At 39.3% G+C, this 27,058-nt stretch overlaps 1 protein-coding gene across 1 annotated transcript in view; it reads right to left on the minus strand.

The window, feature by feature from the left end:
- The window catches only part of CA10 (carbonic anhydrase 10), a 130,514-nt gene that overhangs the window by 16,183 nt on the left and 87,273 nt on the right, over window positions 1-27,058 (minus strand). Inside the window, exon 5 of the mRNA XM_072351973.1 lies at window positions 11,757-11,942. Within this exon, the coding sequence (XP_072208074.1) occupies window positions 11,757-11,942 (186 nt within the window). The remainder of the gene's footprint in view (window positions 1-11,756; window positions 11,943-27,058) is intronic.

The raw sequence follows: 27,058 nt of genomic DNA on the forward strand, positions 1-27,058 counted from the left end.
CTGTAAATTTCAGCACAGAAGTAACCTTTTTCCAAACTCACTGGTAATCGTCACCCAGTCTAGCTAAATACCAGTGACCTCTACTACATAGTTTCTTTTGCCTGTATAACACAAATGTTTAGATACTGGAAGTCACCTGAAAACTCATCTAAATGCTAAGAGATAAAGCTGTGAATATGCCCTGAATTTACACTTATTCAAAAGTTTTGAAATTTAATAACTGAAGGCCAGTAAAACAAAACAATTTCAGATTCTATAGAAACATGCTTATTGCTGTGTCTGTTTGTGGGCTGCTGGAATAGTGAGATGCAGAGCTAGGCAAACAAAAGGGTGAAGACTGGAAATCAGTTATGCAGCCAACTTCATCATAACAAAGTGAATAGTGCGTTGACTAGAAATTAGGCTAAAGGCAAATGAGCCTAGATGGTGGAGCTGCGATGCAATATTGTTAACCTTGAAAGCAGATCTGCCCGCATTGGAGGTCTTTGGAATGGGAGTTTGTGAGTGCAGACTGCTTTGGATCTCCTGTGTGTGTTTTCAGATGTAATCGGTTTCATTATGATCCTGGAAACTAATAAGCAGCAATTGATCTCTTCACTGGAAGTGATGGTGAGCACAGCGAAACCATCTCAGATTTGCTACATAAGCCTTTTATGTGCCTCTCCTTAAAACATGGATGAGTCATAAGTGTCATCAGTGCTCAAAATGTGCCTCATGGTCATCGTGGTGGTGAGAAAAGGAGCAGCAATAAAGTCACGTTTGTAATTTGTATCAGTAGAATTTCCGCATCGGAGAACAGAAGTCAAAGTTTATTTCCCATTAGAAAACACAATCTGTATTCATTTACAGGGTAATTTATGTAGCTGCAATGCTGAAAGTACCAGCATGGGAATACCTGAAAGGCCAGACATATTTTCCCTTAATGAAAGAAAACTAGGGAATTTGCCACACTCCAAAATGCAGAACTCCTGAAGGAATCTTCAGTCTGTTGAATTTTCTACTATTAGAAAAGGTGAATTTGGCTGATGATCCAATTAAATGCCCTGAAATTCATTTTGTCCGTGTAGTAAACTAGTTAGTGCTGGCAGATAGCCTGGCCTCCGTCATGTGAAAGCAGCTCCTTATTCTTGATGGCAAAGGGCCCGGCTTTCAAAATGTCTGTGACTTCCGTGCAGATCCCACTCTTTCTTGTTGCTTCCAGTTCCCACTAGAAGAGCACAAATGGAATGGGTTCAGCAGCATCACTTCCATAGGGAAATAATATTTGAATTAAGCTAGAGATTGTGAAAGATGCAGCTGCTATGCAATGACTGGCTTTCAGTTTGCCTCAGTGCAGCACTGTATCCTTCAGTTCAGTTTCTCATAAGTGAGTATGAAAGGCAAAGAGCTGCAGAGGGGCCCACCCCCCAACAGCAGCATCTCCACCTGCCATGACACTGCTCCATGGCACATGGAGGAGAACCTTCAGGAGTGAATCCCAGCTCCTGCTCTCCCCATGCAGCAGGCAGCAGTGCTGGGCTGTGCAGTGCTGCTCTTCGCTTTGCGTTTGTCCCAACCTCATGCGATCAGGCAGGCACAAATATTTACAAATGCTGGGGCAGAGTGGCTGGATTGGTCTTGCTCTTTGTTAAAAGTGTGAGAAGATATCTATTAATACCAGCAGTATCTCTTGTGGATTTTGTCTTATTTTTACCCCACAAAATGTTCTTTTCACAGATTTTACCAGTTCTGATACTGCACCTGCCGCCTCTTCCTTTATTTCGTTTCTTTGCTGTGCTCATTATTCTGTGCCATGGCTCTCATACAGCAAAAGAGAACCTTTCTGTTAGTGCACAGATGAAATGGAGCTGAAAATTAGAGCAGATAAAAATTCGTCTCCTTGAACTCCTAATATTGGGAACTCCTCAACCACTGTAGGCACCTAATTGAAGATAATGTTGATTCTGTATATTATATTACATTATTACTTGGTCAAGCTTACATCGTTAAATATGTATTTGATTTCATTGCACTGCGGTAAACAATTTTGTTGTTGTGATTATATGCTGGTTTGTAATGACTGTTGGGGAAGCTGCATTGTAAGTTAAACGCAGACAGTGCCGTCTTTAGATTTTGAGTTATGGAGCAACAATGTGCTTACCCCATTACCTTGCTAAAACATCAAATTATTTTGCAGTGATGCAAAAAACAGTGAACCTAAATGTGAGAAATCATAGTATGAATTAATACTGGAACAATATCAATTTGCTGACTGTTCTGAGAAGAGAATCCCATATAAAATTATGGCAGAGGGGACTGCATATTACCAGAATGACATCTAGCAAGAGATTGATTTCTGATTGTTATAAATATGATGTAATTGCATAGTATGTGTTTGGGTTTTTAACTCATTTAAATATATATGATATATATATTACATACATATATTTTTATGCATATAAATATATATTAAATTTTACTGCATCTTGATTTCTGTGCTTCCAATACTATAGCCTTTGTAAAGCCCATTAAGAAGGAGGCATAAACAGAAAAGAAGGTGTAGGAAAAAGCAAGTTCTTCTGACATGAAAAAAGTCCTTGAATTCTGAGCCCAGCTCACAGCCAGAATTTTGTTTCCAGTGGTCCCTGATCTCCTCAGGTAAAGACGTTCCCAAATCCCATTAAAAATAGCTGTTTTCTCAGTAAACAGCCTGAAGACTTTTTCCTGGGACAAAGGTTTTAATAATTAAAATTAGTTCAATACTGAAGCACAGGAGATAATTTGATCTTGTTCAAAAACTAACACTTTCCAGAAGGAAAAAGAAAATAATACAGTTTCTCTAATAGATCATCCTGGGTAGAACTGGAAGTCAAGCAGTAGAAATTCACCTCAGAAGAAAAGAGGGAAACCCACTGGGGAAATAGGTTTGCTCAAAAATAATTGTGAACTTGAACATCAAGGTTGAGATTTTTAGGACATTTCCAGAAAAAAAAAGCCAAACCTGTAAGAGTCTCAGGAGGAGACGTAAAAACGCATTTGTTACTACTTGAGGGCATTCCAGCTCTCAGACACACTGTGTGAAGCTGCTGTTGGCTCTTGTGCTCCAGTCCAAATTTCAATTTGTCTATTTTTCATCCTGTAATTTCTGCTGAAGCTGGACGTTTTATCAGGTCAGTCTGTATCTCTGCACAGAACTGAAAATGTCCCCATCCATTTAATAGAGTTAAATTTTGCCTTGTTGGCCTCTTCCACCTTTGGATACTGCCAGCAGAATTAAAAATATAACCAGAAATATGCTAGTTTGAATGTGTCCCATAATGGCAGGATTCCTTATTAGCTGTGCTCTTTCCATACTCCCTATAAATGCAGCATGCACTCCTTGTGTTCACAACATATTCCTTGCCCATACTCAGACCTGTGCATTCTCCTCTTTCTGTAAACACAAGCATATCCCCTGCCCTTCTCTGTCCTATTTCTACCTGTCACTTAAAATATGTCATTCTTCTAACGTTAGCTCTGCTGTCCAGCTGTGCCATTCCTCACTTTGCGTTTCCCAGAGTAGCAAAACGGTCCATAAATACACGTTAGTTTCCTTTCACAGTGGTGTTAAAAGGTTAGTGAGTATATGTCTAAAAACAGACTGCTGTTTTTTCAGGGGCTATCGCAGTGGGAAAGGGCAGCACTGCTGCTCTGCTGTCAGCATCATTCTGAGAATGTCACAGGTTGCTTGTGCAAGAGTTTCTGAAAGCACAGATATATGAGTTCATGATGCTCAGGCAGGTCACTGTATTGCACATCTCTGTGCTGCCAAACAGTGTCCCTGCATTCTGTTTTTTAGCTTTGATGTACAGAATTATATATAATCCCATATTAACTGTGGTTTTAAGATATTATTCTCTAGCTTTTTATCATGCGAGCAGAACAACATTAAGGTGCAATCTAAGCGTATAGGGTGGTGCTGCAATTCAGCAGAGATGATGCTACAGCTGCAATAAAAAGCTATCTGAATTTTCTTGACCTTTTTGATCTCTCTTTGTGGCAGGATAAAGAGAGAATAGATTTGATGAGAAAGTGGAGAGGGAGGCAAAACAAGACTGTACAGGCAAACCAACTCCTGGGTGTACACCCAACCTTTCTGTTCCCGTTTCTTAGCCTCGGAGCACATGACAGTCTGTACTATTACAGCAAAGTTAATTCTCTGTTTTCTGAAGTTCTGCAGTGTTCATTTGCTGGTTGCATTAAATAAGAAATAAACAAAACCAATACAAAACAGCAGCACAGGACCTGCCTTTGTCATAGAATTCGTATTTTTGATCTGAATTTAAATTACAGGGGAAGACTCATTGTTTTGCTGTTGTTACCACAGCTCAGTTTGTTTTGTAGAAACTGTGATGGTTTCTCTTTCCGCAGAGATGGTTAGCATAAACAGTGTATAGGAGTGAAATATCTGCACATTAAGGAAAAGCTGATTTGCTTCATTAACAGCAATGTGACAAAACAGCTCTTCAGTTACCAATCTGCTGATCAGAATCAATCAACATCTTAGTTTGAACTCTGTCAAGAAAATTAGATGGTTCAATAAATTGGAGACTATGATTTCAAATAATAATTGCTACTCATTTAGAAGTATTTTAAAAGATATTTACCATAACAGCATTCTTTCATCTTTGAAGATGTATCTTTGTAAATTACTCTCACTGCTTCAGTGGCTTTTAATACTGTTAATGCTTATAACCCCACTGCAATTCAAAGGAGAGTGCTCTGAGATCTACTTAGCTTGGCATGCTCACTACAGGACAGACTTCAGTGTTTGGCAATTTCTGTTTCTGTTAGGCAGAATATTGAGCATATCCGATGGGAAATTTGTACGACTATCCATTAATGTGTTTGGATGCTGTAGTTTATGGTGCACTGGGGTGATTAATTTTTGCTATGGAAATAAGATTGATAAGATCTGCCTATTCAAGATACCTGTGAGCTAATTTTGAGAAATCAGGTAGGCAACATTCCCGGGACTTTGAACACACCATGAAATGTTGTGCTTTGCTTTTTGCTGTGCCACAGCCCCTTGTCGTGACTGCAGTTGACTCAGCCTCTGTCTCTGCCCACCCATTTGTAAAATCTGCAAAATAATTATGCTGCAAGGTAATTGATGGTTAATGGGGAGCATGTTAATGACCGTAAAGCATTTGACAAAAAGCATTATAAGGGCTATCATTAGTGCCTGTTGTGAGCAGCTATCAGCCTTTCAGAATACCTACAGGGAACATGAAGTGACCACATCCAGACGGACATACCTGAATGAGATTTCTGGTTCAGGCTCAGTTCTAAACAAACACTGAACTAAAAGGAGACAGACAGTCTCTTCCAGCTCTTCACTGTGTTTTTATTTTTCTCTTCAGAGATACTAAAGGACAGACTTAAAGCTGATATAAGAAAATACAACTCAGAAATTTTGTTGGCTTTCTGGACTTCTCCCACTTAAAAAAAAAAAATTAATTCTAAACCATGCAGGTCTTTAGATTTAATCATGGGCATTCACTTTGAGATACCAGCTGCCATATTTAAAGCACAAATACAGAACACTATCTAGCAAAACACTGGTAAAATCAACCCACTTTGCTCTGTCCCGAGGTGGTTTGATGACCACATGAAAAATGTTGATTAGTTTATAAATCACATGAAAGATGGGTGGGGTCAAAAAACTGATCAGTTCTTCCACACTAGAAGCAAAGAAGGCTATTTTATTGTAAACAAAGGAATTGGTCTGAATAGTACAGCACTTTTTCCTCTTCTGGCTTATTCTGAGTAAATGTGAAGTTCAAATATACAGTGACATGCTCATAGTTCCTTTCCAAAAGTTTTTGTTTTATTTTTTTACCCTGCTAATTTTCCTTTCACGGTTTGCCTGGGTTTCTAAAAGATAATTCTATGAGAATGAAACAGACATTCATTAGAATCTGAGAGAATAAATAGGACTTTTTTTTTTTTTTTTTATTATTTACCCTCAGGAATAACTGCTGGTTGGGGTGGAGAACAGTTCCTCTATTGCACCTTTTGTAACTGAGAAACAGCAGACAGGGAGGCTCTAAGCTACAAATCAAACAGTGAAAATCCTCTTGACAGAACACACCCTTGGGCTTCACGCAGAATAAGGCCTTGCAGTAATCAGAAGCAGAACTAGCTGGGATTTTTTTTTATTTATTTTTTGCTGAAAAAGGGTTTTGCTGGAAAATGCTTACATGTCAAAACCAAAGTACCTTGTGAAGGAAACTGGATTTCAAAGAACTTTTGCTGAAAAACAAACAGGCTGTTGGATATCTGCCTGATTTCCTGCCAGCATGTCTGCTGATTTAGTCAGGAGTCTGGACACCCAGGGTTTTATTTCCCTAGCTTACCTTACAGCAATTTGTTGCTTTTCCTTTGGTGTCCCTCTCCTCAGCAAGACTATAAATGTGCATAAAGGATTGTTTGTAGATAGAGGCAGATTGTCAAAGGGACAATCTGGGTACGTACTGCTTGGGAGCTTCCAGATTCCTGTAGAGAACTCTGCCTTAAACCAGAACCGTTAGAGTTGGGCTGTGATTTGCAGAGTTGGATGCACATAGAAATATTCTTGTCTACTGCCTCTCTTACAGCTCTATCATGCCTGAAGCAGAAAACCAGCATGCTCAGAGATGAATTGTACTGTTCAAAGCAACAGCAGTGCCTTTCTTCCCAGCTTGCCCATTAGCCCACCTCACTGGGAACAACTCACTTTGACCAATACTCTGAAGTTAAAGATGGAACAATATGTGCCAAAATCTGACTTTTGGTGCAGTAACTTGTATTTCAGATGAAACTGACCCTGCAGGTCAATGCCATGTTGCTGTTTAGAAACAATCCTCAAATCAACAAAGAGATTTCACAACATGCAGAATTAGAATTACAGCTCTGTCTCTTTGGTTGTTTGTTTGTGTATTTGAAGAATAGGCGTTTCCTGATAAGGGGAAGTGTGTTATAGAGGGTTTTAAGTTTCACCCAGGATGGGTGCTTCTGTAAATACTTTATGTATTTTAATTATGCTTTTATTGGTAGCATATTTTTACGATATTTTATTGACCTTTCCCTGTTTTTTATGTGAAGAGAGCAAGAGATGAGCTCTAACCTCTAATCACTTGACAGCTGGAGTACATTTGGTTCTAAGAAGCCTTTTATTGTTTTCTGAATCACGATTCCCTGTTTCAGACAAGTGCACCAATTCATCTTTTATGTATATTACCATAAGCTTTTTTTGTTCTCTCAGGAAAGCAAAAAAGGATTGGGCTTTGTTTCTTGCTTCTTCTGGAGAATCTTAGAACCAAATTTGAAATCCGTGTTCCTCTGCTGCTTTAGTCTAGTGAAAAAGTGCTGCATTGATAGTCTGATGGAAAACTCCCTATACAACTTTGTCAGAGTATTTCAGACTTGTGTGTTAGGTAGGAGAAAAAGCATCAGGTAAATGAGAAGTGGGTGGCTGAGCCACAGATGCTGTAGCCACAGATGCTGTAGTATTAAGTCCTGAATGAATGCCCACAAGCTTTGCTTTGGGCGTAGAATTCAGTGTAACTGGCTGGGTTGGTAATAGCATATTAGGTAGCAGAGAAGTCCTCGAATGCTTTGTGATTACATTGCTGGAAGACCCAAGGAACTAGGAGAGAAACTGATAAAGAGAAAAGGACAAAAAAATCACATAATAAAATATGACCTGTGTATAGTGTTCACACTGAATATGACTTCAGAACGAAAATTTACAAATCCGTTTTTGATCCATAGGAATCGTGTACTTGAGGGAATATTACAGCAGTTGCTGATCAGTCCTATCCTGAAGGTTAAGTAGAATTACTGTTATTGACTGATGCTACTATTAGCAGGATTTCCAGGGAGTGACATTTTCATATGTTGATAAGAAATGTTAAACAAAAGTCTGAGGTCAGTGGTCATATATAAATAGTAGATTGTGCAGTCTTACTCTAGACAAAGCACCGTGGTTTTCATGATAGTTTTGTCTAGGAATATGATAGCAATAATCACTGTTTTTCATTCCTTTTGTAAGTTATGAAGGGGATAAAACTTCATATAAGCTTGCTTTTTATTTTCCTCTGTGTTTGTCCAGGAACGTGGCTGTGGGAAATTTTGAATAAGGAATTAGTTTGATTCTTCCTTTCTCTGGATTGTTATGTTAAATACATTTGTGAAAAAAGTTAAAGTTTATGAGAAGTGTAATTGAAAACTCATTCACAAGTAACATAAAACCCATTGCAGAACAAATGTAGTTTTTTTGGCTGCGGAGGTAAATTGCTCTTTAATTAAAGAAGAATCATCCAATAGCAAGTAAAGTCATCCCAAGCAAATTATAATCGTTTGGAATAAGGCAAAGTGAATACTTCATAAGCGACGCTGGAGGTTTAGAGGGCTGAATGTTTTACTGTCCCAGTGGTTTAAAAGAGCAAATCCTACAGCTGCTACTCTAAGCAGAAAAACTCCACCTTATTGCTTTATGATGCTGGATTTTAAAATTGAGGCACCAAGGGGATTTAGATTATAGCATGTGACAGACTGTGCTCTCAGTACATTGACACTCTCTTCCACTTCCCCCTCCCTCCAGAAATGAGAACAGTTGGTATCTGAAAACTAAACATGTGCAAAAGTATATTTATTACTGAAGGGGATCTGTTTCGCTCCATACCTAAGAAATCCAACATTTACTATTCCAAGCAGCAGATATTTTGTTGTGTTGCTACATGAACACAAACTGACATTTTCATACAGCTTGTAATTTGCTCAGGCAGTTCTTGCAATTCTGTTAAAGGATGGATAGTCCGTAAGATACAGAAAAGCAGGTTCCAAAGGAGAAAAGTTTTCTGGCAAGGAAACACCCACAGATGTGTAGAGGACAATAAATAAATAATTATTATTTTAAAAACCCAAACCCACTAATATCTGCACATACAATTTCTTAAATTTCAGTAACTAGCAAAGAGTACGTAGGGAGTTCATGTCACAGTATCTCCAAAAAAGCACTCTGCAGAAGCAAAAAATACTGGATATCCAGAATGGAGCTCCTTGTATCAAACACAATATTCTGCATGGGATATATATGGGAATAATATACTTCTGTAAAGCTCTGAGAGGTGTAGGAAGTGTGAGTGCTTTCAGAGTTAGGGGATAGATAAGCAAACACATAAACGTCTCCAGTTTTTGCTTTGACTGACCTGAGAGTTGAAGTCCAACCGTACAGCATTGGAGGGGGAGCTCCTGCCATGCACAGCTGGTGCTTGCACTGATTGCTTGAAGAATAACTCCCTCTAATATCATATATGACATTTTCAAGTACATGCATATCTAACAATGCATAGTCACACACTTTCTATAAATCAGTTACTAATGTAGAGGAATTGGGTGATCTCAGTATTGCTTGTTGTCTGGAATGTTAAGCTACTCAATTATACCAGAAAGATTTGAAGTAATTTGTATTGGGCTAAGTGTCAGTAATCAAAATGCTGACATAAATAGATGTGAGAAGGTCTTCTGTTTATTTGATGTGATGATGACCTAGCATTTCCACCTGCACTGCTGATGCAAAAGTTGCAGTAATCTATGGAAGTTAAAAGTCAATTAGTGCAATAAAACCCACCTAACAGAAAATACAGAATTTGATTTTGGTTTAGAAAAACACAGTAGCCAATGTTAGTAGGAGTAGCTTTTGAACTGTAACTCTGCTTTTGTGTGTATAAGTGTCGTGTAGCATTTCTGGTGAAACCCTCCTGTAGTCTCTGGGGCAGACAGAGGTGCATTCCTGCTCCTAACACTCGTGCTCATCTCCCACTGATCATGATTTACTCACGTGAATAGTCTCCTTATGCTGCGGTGATGACAATACCTCCACCTCTTCCTGATTTATATTCTATTCCTCTAGCAGTTTAATTCATTATCCTATTGACTTTCTCCTCTGAAGCTGAACATTAATCTGAAGGTTATAGAGATTTTACTAAACCACCCTTCCACTAGACATGTGTTCCCTCATCCGGACTACCCTCAGAGGCTTATTTTTCAACATTAATCGGCACTGGAATACAGTAAACTTATCTCCTGGCTGCAACATTAAAAATGACCCATATCATTTCCAATAAAACTTCCAAAATACAGATGACCTATGGCAATGGACATCACCTGCTGCATTAATGTTCCTTTCCTGAGGAAGGACAATGTACAACCCTGCATTTTGATGAACAGCCTTGATAGAATCCCAAAGCCTCACATCAGTGAGGATCCAATGGGGAAAAAAAGCAAACAGAAAACCAGGCTTGGGTTGAGGAACGTAAATATTGCACAGAGAAATGTGTGGGGAAACATGCTTTTGTGAAAAACGGGCCCATCATTCAGAAAAGGAGGCAGAGACCTGAGCCAAATGTCACAGAGAGGCATGGCCAACATTTACCTTTGGAAGAAGTTAGGGCCTTATCAAATAAAAGGAGATGTGGCTGGCTTGCGGCTTGGAAGAAGTGGTCCGGTTTATGGTCACATTGTGCCTACAGTTCGCTCTGATCTGCTGATGGGCTGTGACTTGGTCTGTTTCACCAGCATCACTGAAGTTGTAATTCACATATATGGTTGTATCAAAACTATTCCAGTAAAGATTTTATGCTTGGCAGAAAATAAGAATACCAACAGAAGCATTTTGGGAGAGGTTGTTCCTAACTACACAGGCAAATCAGAGCTGTGCAGAAAGCCTCCGTGACAATATCACTGTTCCTGATTTAGCAGTTGAGATCGTTCTAATTCTTCAACAGACTGGATTAAATTATTTCAGCTGGCCTGATGCTTCTCACAGGCTGTTTATCTGTCAGTCCTGCTTCTAAAAATATCAGAAGTTGGATTTGCAACACTGATCTCTCTGATAAATAATCCTTCACTATCATTCAAAGATCCCCACTCATGTAAAATTTCCCTGATTCCATGTGGAAAATGAGGTAGTAGAAGGCTGAAAGAATTTCTAGCCTCCTTCTCCCACCTCTGTTTTCTTTCTTTTGGCTCTTAAAGGAGTAGTACATTTTATGCCCAATTATCACAAAATTTGAACAGGGCAACCAGAACTCAATTGTGTAAAACATGAGTAATTTCATGAAAAAGCTGCTGCTGGTTATGTTATGTATCTGTGAAGCTTTTCAAAGCACATAATTGCCATCAGTTATAACATCATTTGACAGTCCTACAGTTAATGTCCTACTCTTCAGTAACTGCTGCTGCACAACACCAAAGAAAATAACACTCATTAACTGTCTGATCACCAGAATCTGTGATAGATATTGCAGATGGTAATTCACTCTTCCCCAACAAAGTTATTTACTATGAAAAAACTATTATTCATTTTGATCTTCCAAAAGAAAGGTAACAGGATACTCACTGAGTATCTTTATAATTAATCCCTATAGTTATTCCGAAGCATTGCTTTATTTGTTAAGGAAGAGGTTTTGGCTGTTAAAGGATGCACTAAGGCATATTTGTTTGCTTCATAAGCAGCGTATTTGTGAATACAAGGTGTCCACAAGTGCAGTTAAACTGTTCCTTTCTAAATACGACTCACACATTTAGTCATGCATGTGCTGGGAATAAAAATAATCCAAAAGCTGAATTCCAAACTGGATTAAGGGAAACAGTTCTTTTGTTGCAAATTGGTTTGCAAATACCTTCAGGTGGAAATGAAAAGTGTACCATTGCATTCTGGTTCATTTGTCATCCAGAACATGCTGACGTACCTCCCCAGAGAACGCCTGTCCATTGAGAAGGTGCTCTGATCCCTGGCTGTCTTCACTGCCGAAGTGTAACCGGATTTCCTCTAAGCGGTGACTGTATGTCATCGGCCCTCCAGAGATGTTGACCAAATGCTCCTTGTCTAATCGTAGAGAAACGTGTCTCCCTGTATTGTACATTGTCCCGCTGACCTAAACAAAATAGGGGATAAAAAGTGTTTTTTTCAATATCATTTGTAATTCCTTGAGGCCGATTACACACAATGCAAGTTTTTGCATCCTACACGTCTTCATTTAAATGCAGCATAGTATCTTGTTATTGTTATGTGATGAAATACACAACCTGAGGACATACTTTAAATGTGTGGATTTTACACTGTACATTAAAACATTTCTGTAAATCCATATGTAGATGTTCTATCCAGGGGCACGTGGTTAGCACAATGATTGTGACTCCAATACTTCTAAATACACAGGCTTTTAGTATATTTCTGAGTAACTAAAAGCAGAGAGGTAGTTATTCATAAAACAGGAAGCCCTGCTCATTCTGATGCTGCAGGTGAAACCATTCACTGTCCTCTTCTGCAAGGCTCTTTGTTCTGGATATTCTACTTTTACAGATGCCAGATGTTTTGGCCATAGTGGTACAAAATTACTTCTGGTTTGATGAGTATCTCCAGTTCCTACTACACCTCAAGTAGCTGTAATGATCTTTGAGGTTCAGCTTTATTTTGTAAAAGGACTGAATGGTACATTTCTTTTAAAAACTGACTGATCTTTTATGTTATGAAAAAGAAAATGATTGTAGAAATCTTCTTTTCATATGGAATATAATTCTGTCACATTTACTCCTGTCACAGAAGTTCCCACAGCAAGAGGTTCCTTAAGTTACACGTCACTGAAAAGTGAAATATGCCAGCTTGACTTAAAGTAGAAGAGTGATTTATTTAAGAATGTTCTGCGTGGATGCAAATGCTACACTTGAATAGCATTCATTTACATTAAGAAGAGGAAGGATAGCAATAATATGCTTTGTTGCACTTCAATTTAAAATTAAAGACATGACTATTATGTATTATATCCTATATTACATCAGTACTATAGTAATTAACATTGCTGCAGGGTCGTTTTATCTGTAATAGTAATTACAGAATTTAGATGACCTGTTTTGTTGCACAGTATGTTGTAAAAAATTTCTACTGCACAGACTGTGTGATGCAACCAAATGAATGAGATGAAGCAGGTTTTGACTGTCGTGGTTACTTTGAACTTTGACATACGTCGTCCGTATTGTGTTTATTCCAATTCAAAACAGTTTCAAATGGTTTTAGGAAAGCAATAAACCCAAACATTCCTATTTATCTCCAACAGGACACAATGACTTTATTTGTAACTGCTCCTTAGTCTTCTGCTTGGCTTTGCATGCCAAATAATTAAATACCAAGTTTAGTTTAATATGTGAAAGGTCAGGTTATTGGAAGCAGCTTCAGCACGCTGTGGATGGGTGAAATGGAATTGCTAACAATGAGTAAGAAATGCTGTTGAAAAACAAATAGGGGGAAATGGTTGAAAGCCTCTTATTCACATCCGAAAGCTCACACTTCACTGAGCACTCAGTTAAATTTAGCCACAGTGCAAAATATTCTGAATCCATTTTCTTACTTAAATTGCCACCAATCTCAAATTAGGTTACCATTATTTTCTCTCTTTAGGTAAAAGTGACCCAAATAACCTCTAATATGAATGAAATAACTCTCTGTAGAGCAGAGAGGGGAAGTGATAAGAGAGAAATTCATGAGCAGGAGTAACATTTGTCTTTCTCATTTTCCCCTTCATAAAGAGGCAGTGCTTGTAATGAGATTGTATTGACCATTTTAAAACAGGATTTCCCTACGTAACTGCAGATAAAAAAATACTAGTAATGAGCTGAAGTATCTGACATGCCTCATTTCCTACCTGCAGCGAGGGCTGAACACCTGAACTGAAACCATAAGAACCTCCCATACAGGCTTATGGACGCATCACCAGGAAGGACAAAATTCAAGATGTTCAGTAGCAAAAATGCAGTGTCTTTTCTTCAGCATTTTTAAGGCATTGGTTCCCTTGTTCTGAGTGTGTGCACATGGGAAGAGCCGTGTATTGCAATCCAGATCCTGGGCAACTGGCCTCTGACATCTCTGTGCCATTTCTTCTCTACCACTGAGGCTTTTAATGGCATTTTTATTACGGGTATTTGATCACTACAAGAACAAAAGTGTCTTACATTTGCCATTTGCTCAGATTACATATGAATGAAAGATGGAACGGCTAGAGAATTTTATTTTTAATTTCTGGAGACTTTCTAACTTGCCATGTTTGTACAATAAGGCTGTGGCTGATCATGGCAAGTGTCACCAGACTGCTGTCTGAAATTGTTGCAGTGCATGATTGTCTGCTTTGTGTACAAACTGAACATCTTACGACCTTTAAAAGCGTACTTTTCAAGTACAACCACTTTCAGTTACAGGGCACAGTGCAGTCACCTTCTGTTTGCAAGCTCATAGTTTACAGATGTGTTATACTCAGTAGGAAAGCACTGTGCAGGAAATAGGAGAAGTTTGTCTGGCATCGTTTTCAGCAGAAAACTTCCTGTTGTGTTTTCTCCATCTACACTTCTCACTGTGAGAGGCGAAAAAAGAGATTCTGATCCTGCTCCTTAGATAGATACTGAAGATTCTGACCAGAGAGGGACTTTCTATATATTGTGTTGCTGAGCCTTTAAAGTGATGGTGAATCGTAAAACTTCGCTTGGTTTTGTAGACTGTGAAGTTGTGCGTGATTTTGTAGCCAGCGTTCTCTGTCTGCTGCGTGCTCTGATAAAGAGTAGGTGTTAGGAGGGCTCCCAGGGGCAGGAGTTGGCCCTGCCTGGGATGGGCAACAGCTTCTCCTGCTGGGGAGTGTGGTGCTATCTGGGGTTTGCATGAAGGGTTACAGAGCACTGTGAAGGGATGATGTAGAAAGGCTAATGCCAAAGCTCTGCAGTGAGTTGTGTAACTGTTACCTTAAAGAGTCAGATTAACCTTCGGTGCTGTCCTTCACAGTCACAGCCTCCTGTTGCTCTGTTACTGAGTAACATTTTTGTTCTGTGTTTCTATTTGACTTAAATGTATACAGTTTTATTTAAACAGTGTTAAGTAAAGGTGAAAAGAGCAAACCGGGTTGGGGAAAAAAAGCATTTATTGCCCCTCTTCTGTTTTTCAAAATAATCAATGTTCACATTTGTCTTATGTGCTAGAAGTAATGCTGTGCTAAAGGAGTGTATTAAAGCATCCTTAAAAGTCTGAGAAAACAGCTCCATCCACCATTTTCAAAGTGAATGATCCCACCACGCTCTCAGTTGACCCAATTTTCCTCAAACGTTGAGAAATGTTTCTGAACTGGTAATTTTACCTATGGCAAAATCCCCAAGTAGAACAGAGAATGTTGATGGGCTTCAACCTTAATTGTGCAATATTTCAACTTTGGTAGACTTTAATTAAATTATTAACATATTCCTGATGTGTTATTTTCTATTTAATCTCATTCATTTTAATTCTTGCTTCACAGAGCTTTGTGCACATAATTCCCCAGCAGCATTATTCTCTCTTTATCTTGATGCACGGCAGCCACACAGGCACACTAATATATGCAGTGCTGCATTTCTAAGTGAGATTGGGGTGCTCATTTGTCTGTGTGTAACTTGTTAGCCCCACAATCACAAAAAGTCCAAATTCTGCTGCTTGGCTGTAGAATATAAGGTCAACAGAAGCACAGAAGATATTGCTCTTTAGCCCTGCAGTTAGGGAAGCATTCCATCGTGTCCTTGTTAACCACATATCTTGATTGCTTACTCTTTTCTTCCCAAGCTGGTCCTGAACTAAATATTTGTCAGACCTTCATGTTCTACATCACTACATTACAGTCTGTGATAAAACTGCCTTCAAAAGGCTGTGCTGGAAAAGCATCGGAAAATGAAGCGTGTTTTGGGGTAAAGCTGTGCCAGTATCACAGGCAGGGATTGCAAGAGGAAAGGTGAGGGAGCTGAGCTGGATTCTGTGCCCTTCATCCCGTGCTCTGTCGGTGGCTCATTGTCACCATTCTCCAGCAGCTCTCTGCTTCCCGAGGGCCTTTACAAAATGGTGAAATAGTCTCTCAGCAGTTTGGATTTATTCAGGTAACAGTGGTCTGAAGATCAGATCCAAGAATATTTTTTCACTTGTATCAGTACCTGTCAGCAGAGCAGCACTGAATGTAAGGAAGCAAGAAAATCAATTGTGTATGGCTGCCTGCTGTGGTGTCCTTGGATCTTATCTGGGGTTTTAACTGTTTTTTTCTTTGGGATGAAAATAGATACAATCCAAAGAAAGCCTAGCACTGTGTAGGGAGGCAAAACACTAAGTATTGAAGGGTGTTCTGAAGATGTTGTAATGCCTTGGTTTTACATCCTGCAATAACCACACTTTTATCATCCACTGCATGGCTTCCACATCCTCCCCTTGAAGTCTTATGTTCTTGTAGCTCTGCAGGCTCCAGGAGCAGCAGGCTTTCTGCCCCACTAACAGCACCTGAGCTGTTAATAGCACTTGCTTTGTCATTGCCTTTGCTCCCTGCCATTGCTTATCAACACAGCAAGAGCAGTAGATGTCCCAGTGACCACAGACCAGATTCTATGGGCCGGAGCCATCAGTTTTCTGTTCAACCAGTGGCTTTGAGAGGTCCATGAAGGAAGCAGGCTTCCATGGAAACATGAAAATACGAATACTAAGAATGAAGTAGCATCTGCCATCTAAGGGACTCAAAGAGCTTCATAAATGCAAAAACAAATATACAGCTATCTTCAGGCTCACAAGGATATGTAAGCATTAACAGCAGAGTGTTTGGTTTTCTTCCAGACTTACACAGCATTGTCCCATTCTCATGCAGTACCTTGTGCTGTAGCTCAGGTCACCTCAGTCCGAGTTTCTAAGTACAGCAGCAAAACAAATAATGCTTTTCTGAGTACTCCAAACAAAGCCCTTTCTCTTAATGATTTTGTTGTTTTTGTTGTTCATAGTATCTTGACCAAACCTTGTTCAGCAATATGAAATATTGTTCTCATGGATTTGGAATGACCGTGCTGTAGTACATCCCTTGTATGTCTCTGGTACAAAGCAGAGACTTCTTTAGGACTGGAAAACAGAGCTTCCATAGGCTTCAGGGCATGCATGTGTTTTGCAGTCTGACTTCAGGGACCATGACTGAGCATCACACTGAACAAGAAATTCAGATGTAACCCTCTAAGGCACTCTGCTTAGTTCTCTGCATTGCAGAATTACCTTCCTTTCCTTCAAAGCAGTGGTCATACAAGAACGTACATTTTCTTAATAGTGTGCTTACAGCATCTGGTTGGTTTTAGAATTAGTTTTATGCTGCTGCCTTGATTTTCTATCAGTTGTTAATAGGGGACATACACTAGAAAATAGAAGGATGATATCACAGTTTTGTTCTTGGGAGATATTTAAGGGTTGTTTGAAAGGATAGAACTGTTTTTTAAAGTTGTCTCTTAAAGGAGAGATTAGTATTAAGTAGGAGACAACAATTCTACTGTCCAAACTATTAGAGGAGACTGAGAGAGCTCAGTCCTTGCCCTGCTGTGTTTCTGTACACACACATAACAACATTAATACTTTGTTTTTAAACAGCTTTTTTCTTTTTTTTTTCCTGTGTAGCATCCAAGCACATTTGGTAAACCTTTGTATGTTTGAATATTTATTCTTCATAATACTTTTTCTCTGCCTTCATCTTTAAACTCTACTTATGTAGCCTTATGTAAGGAAACCATTGAAACACTGTGAGCATAGCAACATCTGCAAAATTATGTTTATGATAAAGTTGCCTCTTGACCTTTTAAATCATCATCTTCTATACATTTGTATAAAAATATCTCGCCATAGATATATATTCAAAGTAATTCATGCCTTGTAATTTAGATTGCAGCTATTTCTTGCAGCCTTTCCCTGCTGCCAGCAGAGAGCACTGTTGACCCATCCCATTTGGCCATCACCTCTGCCAGGAGGATTTCCACAGCCATGGAGAAAACTGAAACTGAAATAGTTTGTTAGCTGGGTTTGGTTTGTGCCACAGCCTTACTCTGTGTCATTAGGTTCAGAAAGGGTGGTTGGAGAAGCAGGACAGAAATGAAGGAGCAGCACACAAAGTGCAGCACTTTGGCTGCAGCACAGCTCTGTATCTCTGAACAAAAAAACTTCTGGCATGCAGAGAAAATTAAAGATAAGGAAGTACCAGATTTTTGATACAGTACTGAGTACTGGGGAGCTGCGACATAATTGCTGAGCTTTGAGGAACAGCAGACCCCACCATCACAACATCTGATGGGAAAGACATGGATGGGAAAATGTAAGAGAGAAGGGCAAAGATTAAAATAACCTTTTTGTCTTATTTGTTGAAAAGTTGTGAAAAGGAGATGATGTTAATGAGTCTCATTAACTCATTTACCTGCTTAATGTCATGTGGCATGTCTCAGAATGTGACATGACACACGTTTTTTAAGGCTCCACAGCCAGCACGAATGCCTCCCATTCACTGGGCTGCAGTTCTCCTGTTTACTTTTCTTAAGTGACTAATCTGAGAAATCTTGAAACAAACTTCATAAATTAAATATTCAGGCTTACTGGCTAATGAGCACAATATGTCAATTTCTCAGTGATCAAAATAATGCTCTTCAATAATGTATACACCGTTCTGTAACAAAAATATAACTTTAATAGGGGACCTGCAGGGTCATTGTTAGCCTGAGATAATTACATGCCATGGATAGGAAGGAGTGAAACTGCTCCTAGGACATTGGTAATACCCCACAGAGCCTATTTGCCGCATGCTGCCTTCTAGGGATAATAAAGCACTTTATTACATTTCCACTACTACATTAATGCAATGATTTTTCCCTGTTATTATCTGTGAAGTCTAAAGCAGATGAAGCAAAATTTATGGTAACTCGCTTAATAATTGCTGCGTGTGTGTTTATGTTTACTGCTCTCGTTCATCTATAATATTCCAAATACATTTAAACCAAGTGTAGCAGATGAATTAGATCCCAGAGCTTTCTCTAGATTTCTAAATTAAAACTGAGTTATTGAAATAAGCAAGCAGAAAAACTGGCTTCTGTGACTGGACAGCTTCCATCAGTAGTGTCTGAAAGCCTTCAGGGACTGGTAAGGACTTTAAGTGGGAGATACATCTTGATACTGAGAACTTCCTACATGATGGGATCCATTACATGCTGTTTAGTGTGAAAACAAGGAATCATTAAAGATGTTTTGCTGTAGGAAAGCAGGCGGGATATCAATGTCCATCATCTACTGTTTAAGTGTCCTGAAACCTACAGCCTGAATTTTTGCTGGCAAACTTGAGCATGGCAGAGGAATGTTTAAGTACAAATTACATTGCAGTATAGCCTTAGAATACTTGTTTATGTGCCCACAACCCTGTGCTTCCACAGCCACGTTCTTACCACTCATGACAAGTTTTATCTTTTGGCCTGACAGCTGTAAGCATTATGTGAAAGTGGAGGGAAAAATTATGTTTGCATGTTCTTTTTCGTTCATTAACCTTAGTTTAGAATTAGGCTAAGTCAATAAGTAATTGAGAGAATAACTGAGGCTTAGAGAACCCATTACCCTAATTTAATCTAGTGATCTGTAACAAGATTTCAGTTTGAAGAATCCTTGTTAAAACCTGTGTTAAGAATAATTTTTGTCTCTGATGAAAGGATGTCAGAGCTGCCTGTTTAAATTGGAAGGTTTAAGTGCATTTTCAAAAGGTACAGAAGCCTACAAACTGATGAGAAATTCACACAAATGGAAAAGTTACTCTTTTCATTTTATATAGGGCTTTAAAAAGTAAAATAGAGAGTGCCAAAATTCTGAGGCTCTAATTGAGTCGTTATTTAATGAGTGATCTTAAGATGCACTGATGTTCAAAACATTCTTTGATTGGAATGCCAGCAGCTTTCTAATGGTAGCAGAGGGACCATCTGACTGGCAAGTGCATGTGGAGCAAAGGGATGTCATTGAATTCCTCCCTGCAGAAAAACTGACACCTGTTGACATTCACTGGTGCTTGCTGAAAGCTTGTGCAGTCCAAGCAGTGGACGTGAGTGTTGTGAGGGTTTGGTGGTGTGTTTCAGCAATGGCAGCAGCAACAGGAAAGATGTACCATGTTCTGGATGGCCATGTGGATAGTTCTAAGTGTGGCACACAGTTCTTGTTCATCTCTGGCATAAATATACAGTGGTGGATGGCTATGTTGAAAAATCATGTTTTGCAGCTGAGGATTTGCTCTGTAAGAGGGTGTTAGTGTGCTCTTTGTATCTGTTGTGGTAACCACAGAAATAAATAGAAGGCATTACTTTTGGAGTGACCTATGTATTTTTCAGAAGTAAATAACACTGTGGGGAAGTGAAGATTATTAGTACAGTCACCACTTTATTTCTAATGCTCTCATCACATCCATCCATCCATCTACCTATGCATATATAGATGATACACATTTTTTTAATAAGCATTTATCTGTATATATACAGAAATAAAATATTTTCTTTTCTTTGCTAATTTCAGTGGATAGAAAAAGAAAGAAAAATGCCCATCCGCACACACAGGCTTAGATTAATGAGTTGGCAAAACCTTCCTGCTGTTGTGCATCCAGAGCATTAGATTGCTGTCTGAATGACTGAGACGCATATGGTTTCCTGAGCAGGGTGAAGGATGTGCATACAAAGTTCATCTGTTTTATGCCACAATCAAAACATACCATTATTAAGTTTAATGATACAGTTTTACAAGAGCCTGAAAACACCATTTCTCTAATTCTTTTCTGTCAGGAAGGTCTGCATTTCTATGCCTATTAAATTTTCATAAACCCTCTAAAATAAAGAAGTGGCCACTGCTGATTTTTGAAATCCTTTGAGCACTTGTCCTGGTTTTGGCTTGGATGGAGTATGGCGCTGGTATGGTGCTGTGCTTTGGATTCAGGATGGGAATAATTCTGGTAAAACACAGTGTTTGAGTTGTTGCTGTGCAGTTCTCATGTCAAGGACTGCCAGCTTCCCATACTGCCCACATTGAGCTGCCATGGGGGCAAAGCAGCTGGTGGGGGACAGAGCTGGGAGAGCTGACCCAGAGCAACTGGAGAGATTCCCCATCCCACATGGCAGCATGCTGAGCAGTGACACCAGGTCTGCAGGCCAGAGGGCTGCTGCTGGTGTCTGGGCATGCTTGGCTGGTAGTGAGCAATTGTTCTGTGCTTCACTTCTTTTGTTATTATTAAACTGTCCTTATGTCAATCCAGCAGTTCTGATGCTTTGACATTTTCCAGTTCTCTCCATTATCCCAGTGCGAGGGTGAGCACAAGGCTGGGTGGTGCTGAGCTGTTGAGGGGTTACATCTCTGCAGCCACAAAGCTCCTGCAAGGCCCAAGAACTGACACCTGAGAAGGGAAATGGCAGTGCCTGATGGTGGCACAGCCTGAGAAGTGCAGTAATGCTTCCCTGAAACTCCAAGTCAGTGGAGATGGTGAGGAGAATGTGTACAGCTCAGCTTTTAACTGTGAAAGGGATAGAAGTTTGATCAGCTTTTTTTAGCAGAACTGTAACAAGTTTTTGGGAGCAGCATTTCACAAGTCGCTTCCCAAATCACTGCCAGGGAAAAATGCACAGTTACTGCAAAATAATTTCCTTGTATCTCTGGGGGTAAACTAGTATTTAGATAACTTGAAATTTGACCTCAATAAAATTCATTACTTGTCAAGGCAAATCCTTTGTGACATGCAAAAATCATAAACTATTCTGCCCAGTAGCATTTTTCACTTTCATTTTTTTTGAGCAATAGAAGAGAGCTGCTTTGTCCTGATTTTGCTCATTCTTTAAAGAAGGTGAAGAGCTTCATTTTCCCAGTAACAAATATGACTGTTTCTGTTTACCACAGGTCTGTTTTACTTTACTCATTTTATTCACCTCAAAAACATTTGTGTACTTTTTTAAGCTGAGAAAAGTGGAACTGCAGTAAATACAGAAAAATAAGAGAAATAAATCCTACTCTTATTTTTCTGTTCTAACAGTGCACTCTTAAACCAAAAATGATAACCAGAAGTGTTTTAAATGTTCTTATGTTCTTACTAACTAGACAGAACATAGGCAGAAATTGAACCGGAACTTTCTGAAATGAAGATCAGAAGAAGTATTTAATACATGACATTAGTGAAAAAAGTAGGACTTCTGGTATTTCTAACTATTTTAGATGCACTTGGGTTCTGAATAATGGGTCTGCCCCAGAGCTACTGAAATCTGAGGGCAGCACCTGTTTTTAACATATAGTGGGTGACCGATGGAGTCTAACATAAAGACAGGAAATCTTTACGGGTCTGCGCTAACAGAAAAATATCCACTCTCTAATGCAATTGGAAGATTTGTAAGTCTATTGTGGCTTATGTCTTATTATTTTCACACCAACTATTTCTAAAGTCTAGATGATGCCTAATAAACAACTCCTTTAATCATCTTTAAAATGACAAACCTGTTGATAAATTGAATTTTCTCCAACAAGATATTGCTATATTGATTTTTAGTACTCCATTTTTAATAAGCAGAGACCGTTCAGAATTGCCTGCTATGACAGCCCGGAAAGTAGGGCATCAACTGACTTAGCAAATGGCTGAATTTATAGGGGAAGTTTTTTGCTAGAACTCAACTCCGTTATTCTTTTATTGTCGACATTCACTTGCAGTAAGGATGTTGGACCAAACCTGCAGCATATAAAAAATGGATGGATATGTCTACCTTGAAGTTTCTGTGGTAGATTTCCTTTTCTCAGGAAAAAAAAGCCATATCCTCCCAACCACACCTTAAGTCACCAAATAAAGTTCTGCCCATGGGAAGCCTCACTGATAGCCCCATCAGCCTCATCCCTGGGTAAGGGAGCCTTGCTCCCCCAGCAACACACTGTGCTGCTCAGTGTGAGCAGAAGCTGTGCAGCAGTCCTACAGCTCAGTGCTGGTGCAATGATTTCACTGTGTCATTCTTACTCCCAGCCTGGAGTACACACACCAAACTTTTAAGATAGCATTGTGGCTAATCACAGAGAGAAAAGGTGAAACCCGGTGGCTGGGTCAACTCGTAGCATTCAAAAAGTCACTTGTAATTGCAGAAGTGTATTTCATCTACTGCTGGAATTTATCTTTCTTTTCTCTGAACATATGAAAGCTTTGCGCATGCCAAGGAATATAATGCTGCCTTTAGACACTGTCTGCTCAGTCTGTTAGTGAAAAAGTTACGTACCTGACTGACAGTAGTTCTCTTTGGCTAAAGGGGCAGAAAATTGCTATGATGGTGGCATCACTGGTACTACAGGAAGTATGTAAGTTGGAAATAATACAAAATTCTTCCGTGCATTAAACTTGAATGAGATAAATATAAGGACGAACATCCTAAAATGTTTCAGTTTGTGATAAAGAAATGCTTTTGATATTTTAACTTCCACTTCAAAAGTGGCAGTAGCAGGTATATCAGAACCATATTTCTGTGCGTGTTCAAAGCTGTTCTTGGACTAAAAGCACATCCGCAATTATCCAGACACTCAGGTACCTATTTGCACGTCGTGCCAGGGTTATGCATTCACTGTACAATGCTTGGTATTTTACAAAAGCTTTCTTTCAGGCCATAAAGTGCTTACTGATCAAATTGTGGTATTTTCAAGCTGGCAACTGTCAGTGCAGTAATGAGTACAGAGTAAATATCTGAACAAAAACGTTATGGCCAAATCACCTTTATGGGATTTTGGGCTCCTGGTTTAGATGCTGTTGATGTGGTTTCTGTTTTTTATTTCATTTATAGATTAAAAAAGGTTTAGTACTCTTAAATCCATGCCTCTCATCCCTCGTATACCCTGTCAAGCAAAAGCAAAACAAAATGAAACCAACAACTTCTAGCAGAAAAATTCCACCTTCTAGGTCTGATGTTCACACAGATGGAGCCCTTGATGTCCAACTGTTGGCCCAGCTGAGGGACCTGCACACACATGAACCAGAAGTGGCTCATATATGCTGGAAAGCTGAGAAGTACTGATCTAGGTCAGCTTTTTCCACATTCAGGCGCTTGAGCAGACGTGACCTGATTCTCAGAAGCCCTGAGTAAATAGAAATCTAGAAATGATAACATTTCAATAGAAAGGGCTGCTCTTCACATCCTAGGAAACTCCTAAATATACCCCTCAGGCCATCAGGAAAATGCTAATCCTAATGTTTTCATCTGAGATTTTCTTCCCTTTGTTGTTCGGTGATTTGGTTAGTTTGGTCTCCTTTTTACTCTTCTATATATTTGGGTAGCTCTCAGTTATAATTTTAAGCCTCCTTTTCCTGTGATACCTGTTCCTACGTACCCCTGAAACCAGTTCAACACATGCAGAAAGGTCCAAGGGTTTTGTGTTCTTCTGTGTAGAATCGTACTTCGTTCCGTGTGTCTCATCTTTGTGGTGTTTGCAGAAGAATTTCTGAATGCATTTTGCTTCCTGAAAGGTACCTAAATTCTGACAAGACCTGTAGCACAAGAATGTATGGATTTTTTTTCTAACTAATAATATTCAGGAAATGTCCAGCCTTTCATTGCTGTACAGCAGGGCATCATCCAAAATCACATTTTTCTCTGGACCAAGGCTGCTCAGCAAATTCTAGCAGTGCTGTAAGAGCATACAACACAGGAACAAAATATTCACTGTCAGCACTAACCTACCTTTGCTTCTGAGTTTAAAAGGATGAACTTATCCTTCTGTATCTGTACTGTGAGATTTCCTGTCGAAACCAGCAGAAGCAAGATCAGGTGATAAATGTCCAAAGAGTCGGTTGTAAATTTCACTAACTCCTTATTAAAAAAAACCCTTACACTCTGTCCTTGTGGAAAATTCCTATTAACTGTAGGGAAGCCTAGAAAGTTCTATAGAAAGAATTGAGGAAAAGCCCATTGTAATTATTCTGTAGGATTCTGAAGCTATTTTGCTACAGTATTTTATAGGAATAGAATTTTTTAACATAAACTTTTCAAACATCCCAAACAGGAAGGCTTCAGATTCTGCTATAGGATGTGCGTGGAGGAAGGCATAGAAAAGATTAGCAGAGAAATTTGACATTTGTCATGTCAGGAATATAAGGGTCTGCCATTCAGCACACACTGCTGACTACCTGTCTTGCCTTTTATTTGTTATATCAGTGGCTCCTACCTATTTATTTTCTGTATTTACATCATAAATTAGAAGCCACTGTACCACAAACTGATATGAAACAGCCCATTGATTGTATTTGGACAACCTGTATGTACTCAAAACAGAAAGATGCCCCCTACCCTGGCCATGAAGCATTCAGAAACCCTTATTCCCCCACCCCTGCATTTCCTTATGCAAAGTCTTATTCTGAAATTAATGTACAAGGAAAGCAGCACCAGTTACACCAAAAAGACTGAACAAAACCTTGAGAAGCACAGAAGAAAGCATAGCTTAAAATCTTGAGTGACTAGATGAACTCCACATACTGTTAATTAATATTTCAGCTGGATATATCACCCCAGACAGAATAATCGTGGCTGCAGTAAGAGCTAACCTACTGACATGCTGTTTCTAGCAAATCAGAGACCTAAGGCTTAATCTACATCATCTAGAAAGCATGTGTGCAGAAAATGTGTAATGCCAGATCTTACTATGAAAAAGAAGATTAAGGCTGAAAAAGGATTAGAAATTAATTAAGGAGCTTCTTCATGTTTCCCAATATCCTTCTGATCTGTTACCAGCCTATCTTCGGCGTCTCTGCTGCTGATGCTGTTGTTAGTGATTGTCTGAACCACAAACACTGGGGCGGATTATCACTATGCTTTAGGACGAACTGTGGCTTGGGGCTTATTTTCCACTTCCATGCTTTCCGACTGACAGCAGGGATCAGTGGGAGAGCTGCAGACTCGAAGCTCAGAGGGACACAGATGTTCAGGTCTTGCACTGCTGCCAGCAAGCAGTCTGGTGGGTGTTGCATTGCTGCAGGACTGCAACAGAGAGCTGGCAAGCACCTTTCAGAGCAGTAAAGCTCCGAAATGGCCCATCTATGGGGAGGGAAGCAGCCAGAACCCTGAGCTGACAGACAAAGTGGTGGTGAAGCATGAGGAGCAATCTGAGCAGCTGAGGCCCTATGGTTTTTCAAAGTCAAGCAGAAGTATTCCTGGGCTCAGTTCAGCATCCTTCAGTGTGGACACACTGTGCAAGTGAGGTGTTAGCATGAAAAGTACCTCATCTTAAAAAGTTTTGTTTAAACATTGTGGGTATGTCCTTAGCAAGTTTTGATCTGTGTGTGCTCCACGTATACATTAAGATTATGCAGCAGTGAATCATTTGTTCTGATTAACATTAATTCTCGCTAATATTAATCATTTTTAAATGAATTATGGTACTTACTATGCAGACAGTTTCTCGCTTATGACATGGAGTGTTTCTATTTTCTGGAACTTGATTATACTGAAAAATACAATCTTCACCCCGCTGAGGCAGAGTGATCATTATTTTGTTTGAAAGCTGCAGCTGAACGTGCACATAAATGGAATTAACACAGCATGACTATGAGATATCCTATAAACAGGGCCCTCAGGCTTGTTTCAGGGAAAAATCAAATGTATTTTATCACCTTTATGAATACCCAAATATGAGCAGGTTCTGAAGTACAGAGAGAATCATAGATGCTGACAGCACTTATGAAAGCAAGTAGAGATAAAGGAACTGTAAACAATTTTTTGAGAAAGATGAGTTTCATTTCAAATGAAAACTCTAGAAATGAACAGGAAAGAGCTGACTTGGACAAGCAGGACGCTTAGGTGTATTCTAGCACAAGCATACAATGCCCCCTGAAACTCATGGCATCAATGTATCAAACTATAAAAGCCAACGTTAATGGCATCTACTAATAGCTTTTGGCTATTACAGGATGCAACAGGTTGCAGCATGAATTGAGGCAAAACCCAAGGATCCATTTCTTCTCAGAAACTTTTAATGAACAAACACTTCCACGCAGCTGTCACGCTCAGCTATGCAGTCTTTATATGCTCCCTTTTCCAGGGCAGATCCTCAGGAGGAGCCTACCATCTCTTGCACACATCTCAAGGGTTGTTTAAATTTCCATTTTCGGCTGCAGGTTACCACATTTCCATATTGCCAAGGGCTGCTTAGCAGAGTTGAAATTTCTTCTATTCTTACTTCTCTGTCACAGTGTTTGGG

Source organism: Excalfactoria chinensis, chromosome 17 (genome assembly GCF_039878825.1).
Source record: "Excalfactoria chinensis isolate bCotChi1 chromosome 17, bCotChi1.hap2, whole genome shotgun sequence".
Classification (NCBI taxonomy): Eukaryota; Metazoa; Chordata; class Aves; order Galliformes; family Phasianidae; genus Excalfactoria; species Excalfactoria chinensis.